The 6,950-nt window shown below is 34.7% G+C and overlaps 1 protein-coding gene across 2 annotated transcripts; it reads right to left on the reverse strand.

The window, feature by feature from the left end:
• Positions 1-1,666: 1,666 nt before the first annotated feature.
• On the reverse strand, positions 1,667-4,486 carry LOC149265512 (thioredoxin H1-like). 2 transcript variants are annotated; one of them, XM_089429487.1, is made up of 4 exons: positions 4,116-4,449; positions 3,761-3,804; positions 3,541-3,672; positions 1,667-2,077 (listed from the first exon to the last, which is right to left on the reverse strand). In XM_089429487.1, the coding sequence occupies exons 1-4, from the start codon at positions 4,375-4,377 to the stop codon at positions 1,928-1,930; spliced, it is 588 nt and encodes a 195-aa protein (XP_089285613.1). In that variant the 5' UTR covers positions 4,378-4,449; the 3' UTR covers positions 1,667-1,927. The 2 variants fall into 2 exon arrangements, with proteins under 2 accessions (XP_089285613.1, XP_089285617.1); XM_089429491.1 differs by lacking the exon at positions 3,541-3,672 and having other exon boundaries at positions 3,740-3,804; positions 4,116-4,486.
• Positions 4,487-6,950: the final 2,464 nt, after the last annotated feature.

The following is a 6,950-nucleotide window of genomic DNA, read 5'->3' on the forward strand; positions in this document are numbered from 1 at the left end:
ATGGGAGGCTGAAGAATATGCGCTCAGAACTTGAGAGCCTCCTGCATATATAGGGCCAAACATCTCTGATCGGGATACCTGAAAAAGTCTATGAGGGTTTGAAAGTCTCTGAACAAGCAATGAAACCTTCCTTAGATCTCGTAGTAGATAGGGCATCCAAAAATGAAGTGCACCTCGGTCTCTACTTTCTGTAAATGACATCCCTAACAGATTTTGTTTGGTCTATCAATCTAGTGGTCCGTCTCTACTCGAAGTCTATGAGAACCTACTCTGAACTGGCCTAGAGGAATGCAAAGAGCATGCATCCAGTGGTGTGAAATGTATACTGGGGTCGAATAATGAGCATGTCTCTCAACTCCAAGAAGTGCTCAGCGTAGAAGACCATCTTTGGGTGCAACCCTCCCGGAGGACCCTCCCGGAGGATTGACCAAGGTGACCTGGACGAACTGCCTGTAGATGTCCTCCCTAATGATCTTGTTCAACTCTCGTCTAGTAGGTAGAAGGTGACCAAAAACATCCAAGGAATATCGGGAAGGAGGGAGACGATCCAACTGAATTCCCACTGACTATAAGAGATCTGAAACTCCTGTAAACCAACATCTAGCCCGGCCCGAGGGAGTAGAGAATATCATTCCAGAAGAGAGAAAATAATATCAATTGAAGTCCATGGAAGAGAGCCATCATTTTGAATGGTGGCAATAGAAGTTAAATTCCAGTGAAACACTCCTTGAACCCATTTCCATGGTACAGTGAAATTGCAACACTGCACTTCCAAACCCATTTCCAAGGTGCAGTGAAAGAGTTCTACTTACCCATGTTGGAAAAATACACCAATTACTTTCTGTGTTTTCTTACAGAGGTGGGATAGTCCATAATGAGGTTGGAGAAAAGTTTGGGATAGATGGGAATGCTAGGTGTTAGGATAAGAGGAGACAGATGCTTTGACTCTGACTGCTTTGACAAAGTCAACTACAAGCTGATCAAAATGGAGTTTCAACTATAATCATGGCGCAATGCTGATTCTTGATAGATTGGTTGATGGATCTTGACACTTCACCGTAATAAATTGTAATGCCTCTCAATATTCCTTGACATTTGTTACTCTAAACCTATATTTGCCTCAGGTAGCATTAAAAACACTCTCAATATTCCTTGACATTTGTTACTCTAAACCTATATTTGCCTCAGGTAGCATTAAAAACATGAATGCACTTGTTGAATGATAAGTATGAGAACTGTAACAACTCTACTAGAGGACACTGTCCTGTAGTTTGTAGCAAGACAGTTCTCACTATTTGTCTTTCCAGAATGCAGTTACCTTAGCAAGTATTTTGACTTGTCCTACATAATTCTCAGTTTTATGTCTTCTCTCTAAGGACAGTTAGCAAGTATTTTGACTTGTCCTACAGAATTCTCAGTTTTATGTCTTCTCTCCAAGGACAGTTATTTATAAAGGGACAATTTTTGAATCTTGTATAGCATTTAATCAGCCTGAAAAAGCATTGCAACTATTTTTTATTTGGATATAAATTTTAAGTTCACACAAAATAAGGCAAGGAGGGCATATACTGAACAGAACCAATGCAGGCCAAATGATCAAATTCATACTACTTGAAATATGTAGCTTAAAAACTCGTTTCCTGTGAATTAAAAACTATATGGACAATTGGGGAAATATTGTTTATAATATTATTAATTACATCATATATAAAGGCTATTGAAGATCAAATTTACTGAAGCAAATATAATCACCTCCCTAAAATTACACTAGATATTCGAGGTGCTGGAATTTGACCTTATGGAAAATGAGACTTAATTTACATCTGTCTGAATACCAGACTTTATATGCGAAGTTGTACCATTGTATAATAAGCACACAACTGCGCTCCAATTTTCAAGTAGTAGAAATACATGGGACTCTTTTTATCTAAGTCACACTTTGAATACTTGCATAATGAGATAAGAAGTATGCACGAAGCTCATCCTCTTTTGCTCCAGAATGTTGATGAACAAGTTTTCCATTTCTGAAAAATCTGAAATTTGGAACTGCTCTCACACCCCATTTTCTCATCAATGCCTGAAATATACCAATGAATCAAAAAGATCAAAAGCTGAATGACTAACTGAAGTCACAAGTTTATTGTTAAAGAATAAGACTTTATACAATAGCCTTCTCAATTTCCCTAGGTTCTATGCTCAGAGTTTGTTTCAAGACCAAAGTATACCGCAGTCTTAGATGCACAAAATGCAAAGCAGACAAAGGCTGCAACAAAAGGACAGTCTCACAGAAATAAGAGAATGAAAAGATTTCCAGAAAGGGTTGTCTAATATGTTGGATATTTATGTCACAATAAGACTTTTATGGGAGACTATTACTTCAAGGTTCCAGAATTTCTAAGTCAAAATTTTCAATTCATCATGAATGGGAAACTTCCTCTTTCCCATCAAAGATGAAGAGCACACATGCACCTGTCCATATTCACACCATATTTGTTAGCTTGGTGTATGAACAGAGAACTAGAGGTCTAGTAAAAAGTATTCAAGCATGACTTTTTTATTTACCAAGCAAATTTTTGTCGCACATGTGAACAAATTTGGAAAAATCTTAATGTTCAGAAGATCATAGTAAAGAAAAGTTGCCCTTGTGAGGGTTTTTTATGATTTTAAACCAATGTATATGGGATTTTAAATGATAAAGATAAGCAAGTGGGTTTTTTATTTTTCTTGGCAGAAATATGTAGGAAATGAACAGACATCCTCATGGGTAGGGCTCGCCCTCTCTTCAGGACAAATAAAGGAAGACTTACGGGCTTTTACCATTTACACCCTCTCCCCTTCAAGTGGATTTGTCAGATCCCTTTCATGGAGAGTTATTTTGAGAGCACCCCAAGTCAGCATGACCGATATTCTTAAGCTATGATGGTCAAAAATTCTTAATCAGCTGATGCCGACCTCTCAAACCACAATGAAAACATGGTTTCCTATTGAGAACATGGGTGCCTGATAAGCACGGAGTCAGGTTTGAGCCTTGAGCTTTGCAAGTTTAAAATAAAACCAAAGTCAAAGTAAAAAATAAGTAATTCAATTAAGGTCTAGTCCAGACCCTGTGGCAATAACTCAGTGCCTGTATTAGAATGGGAAGAGTTTTAAGTCACTAGTGAGCTTGCTTGTGTGAGATATCTTGCCATAATCTATTGGTCAAGCAAATAAGAAAGTTGAATTTTTTTGGCTGTTTGAGAAGACCAGTTTGAAGATTCAACTGCAACACACGAGAAGTAATCTAGGTGCTTCTACAATGGTGGAAAAGGTTGAGAGACACAATTTATTCTTAGTGTGCTTAGATCAGCTTTAAAGAGGTCAAACTTTCTCGGGGAAATTCTGAGACTACCAGATAATTGTGTTTCCAGACATGTTAACCAGTATAATCAAAGAAGAGACCCAGCTCAAAAAGAAATGAAGGGGAAAGAATAGGAAGAAGGACAAAAAAGAGACAAGGCAGCCCCCCAGACCGAACCAGAAGAAAAAAGTACTACAGCTTACCCTAGTGCTGCTGCTCTTGTCTCCATCTATTTTATAAAATAAAACATCCGGATATTCAGTGCTCATTTTCACCACTTTTGGAAAGATAATTTTACAAGGTCCACAAGTAGTAGTTGAAACAGCAACAACAACCTGTAGCAACCATGGTAAACACAGGGATCTAAGTACCGAATGAAAATAAGCATACCCTCCTACTTACAAGAATGCACATGCCTCTTACCAGCTTATCTCCAGCATCTTCAATATACTTCTCCAGTGCCTCCCCTGTTGATTGAATTGCATATGAACAGAAAAGAGGAATTTAGATCCTTTAACACTCATAAGAAGAGGGAGAAATGGTAAACACTCACTAAACACTTGCAATATACAATCTGGGTATGTGCAGAAATCAAGCCCAGGTTCAAACTCTGTGAGCTATCTTAGGGTGGATTCAGAACCCTAACGGAATTCGCCTTAACATCATAACAAACACAAATGTCCATATTATTTTTCACGTTCTGCCCAGAAATTCATGAATGAATAGCGTAGCAAACTGAAGCATGTTCATCTTCAATTTGGTTCTGAAACATACATACCATCGTCAGCCCCAATCACATTCCCTTGTTGCCCAGCAGCAGTATTACTTGCAGAGCATCTGATTCTCCTTGGTCCCTTCAACCTAAGACGAGTAGAGGCAGATAGAATTTTGTGCGAGGAGCTTCTTGTTTCACTAAAACTGGACAATTTGCCATAATCGACACAGTTAGAACCCAATTTCTGCACAGACCTCACAAGGGGTGAGGGGATTGAAGGATGGATTCCATGGGAGGATTTCAGAGTTGTCAGTAACTGGGCCATTATGCCTGTGGAGTGAGCACACGGGTATCAACTAAACATAGAAAATGAAGCTTAAACGGATTCTGCCTCAAATTCATTTTGAATTTAATAAAAAAATCATAAAAAATCAATGGCCTGCTGTCTTATCTCTAGCCATGTGGCATTATATCACCTAAGCACTCGCAGATCTCGAACAGTTCAGAATTGCAAAATACAAATTTAGGATTTTTGTGTCTTATCTCTAGCCATGTGGCATTATATCACCTAAGCACTCGCAGATCTCGAACAGTTCAGAATTGCAAAATACAAATTTAGGATTTTTGTGGTGTCTTGAAGCATACTCCAACAGGATTATCTGCAATTTTATTTATTGAAGCATAGCTTATGTTGTATTTTTTTTTCGTTTCCGTGTCTCCTTGCAGTACTTCCAACCAAAGTAGTTTAGATTTTTTGGGCTGATGTGGAAATCGTTGAATTGAAGTGTTTGAGTATAAACGTAGGATAGATTCCGGATCTCTTAATTATCAAGATGATAAATTCCAAAAAAAAATGTAAATGTTTGAATAATTAAAAATTTATGTTGGATTTTTAGATTTTTAGTTAATTTAAAATAAAAAAAAAATAATTTTATAATTAAAATTGGGAAAACAACTAATTTTAATTATAAATAACCCAAATAGCCACTTGTTATGCTAGATGTTTTTCTACTTAAAGTAGGTTGATAATATGAAAGTATTAAAAGAATGTTTTATAAGAAATATTTCCAATAAAAACATATAAAACAATAATTTTGAAGAAATATATCCTTATAAAATATTGATTGATTAGGAGTGATAAAATACTATTAAAAATCGTGATAAAATACTATTAAAAGATTTTTAATAGCATAAAAAAATATATAGATTTATTCTTATCCTTTCCCATTCTTTATTATTGGTTGATTTTTAGTTTGGATGGAAGTTTTCATGTTATATTAGGATGTAAGAATGTTGTCTTTTTTAGAAGAGATGATTTAACTTTTACATTGTCAAGGTTTGTTGAACTCAAATCAAATAGTTGATGTTGTTAGTCCGTACATTGGGTTTCGTGAATATCTTTTAAAATTGTGGAATTTATATTTAGAAGAATTGAAAAAAAATCATATTTATTTTAAGAGGAAGTGGACTCCTTGAGCTAGTCAATTAATAAAGATGGGGAATTATATAGCGCTCTTTAATCAATAAAGATGGAGAATTATATAGATTGATTGGGTTATGTTACTTTGACTTTTAAGGAAAAGTAAGGCTTAAAGTGGTGGTGGCTTAAACTCTAAAAGATAAGAGTTCCAAAAAAATCTAGCACACTTATAGTTAGCTTTGAGTAATATAGCATTGATTTCAAAAGTGCTTCAAAAGATATAGGTGTAAAGGCTTAGTTAGTGTATTTTATGTAAAATTATGAAGAAACCATCTTATTTTTAGCTGTATTTTATCTTTTAACTTGTCAAGCAATTAACAAAATTTATGATATTGGAAATGTTTGGTTTGGGGAAAATATAGAACATTGCTTACAAATATGGTTCTAGAGGTATGAGATTAAGGAGTTCGAAGTCATTCCAATATTTATACTTTGGGGCATATGACTAGCTCATAATGCACTTTTGTTTGAAGGAGGAGAGACATTGCTATAATTTTAAGATATTTTTGGGCATTGGATCTAATAATTATATTGAGTTTATGGTTATTAGATCATTAGTGATGTTGGCAAGTGCAAAAGCGCTCAATATGCAACAAATTTATGGTCGCTATACAACTAACCGAGATCTATATTAACTCTAGATCTACCAAGTGTCGAGAGGGATCAAATCTCTTATCACTTTAAAAGAGGTTTGCACTCAAGGGATTTGAACCCTCTCGATACGTAGATTGAAAATTAAGATGGATCTAGGCTGGTATATATATATATATATATATATATATATATCCCAGAGGAACCCAACAACCTGCCTGACACATAACTATTAGTAAATCTCTGCGGATGTACGACCTGTCTTCCTCTCCATAAACCAAGTCACGATCGGGGGATTTGAACCTTGAAACCTTAGTTTCGATAGATTTCTCATTACTTTGATCACCAATTGAGGTGCTCGCTAGGACATTAATTAGTTATAATTATAATTATTTTATATTTATATAATTTGACTATATCGAAATATTTTAATTAATAATTTATTTTATTTTATCTTTTAAATTATATTTTATTTTTATTATGCAATTTGACCAAGTCAAAATGTTTACATAACATAATAAGATAAGACATTACAACATCTCTTCCTTATTGAGCTGTGGAGCACTTCTAGGCACAATTAAAAATAAATAAATTAGAGTTCGATTAATAAGTTTTACTCACATATACAGAGAACACAATGTTGCGCCCGCTGTTAGCACATTATTAAAAAAAGTTTGAATATAAGATCTTGGGTATCTACTAGTGAAAAAAAATTATTAATGAAATCTCATTTAAAATTAAATTTAATATTTAATAAAATGTTTTAAACAACCCTTTCAATTATTTCAGCTTATATATTTTATGTGTTTTTTTTTTTATATCCTCTT

The sequence above is a fragment of the Pinus tabuliformis genome, chromosome 6 (genome assembly GCF_031772625.1).
Source record: "Pinus tabuliformis cultivar Carrire ecotype Pingquan chromosome 6, CPIR1, whole genome shotgun sequence".
NCBI classification, from domain to species: domain Eukaryota; kingdom Viridiplantae; phylum Streptophyta; class Pinopsida; order Pinales; family Pinaceae; genus Pinus; species Pinus tabuliformis.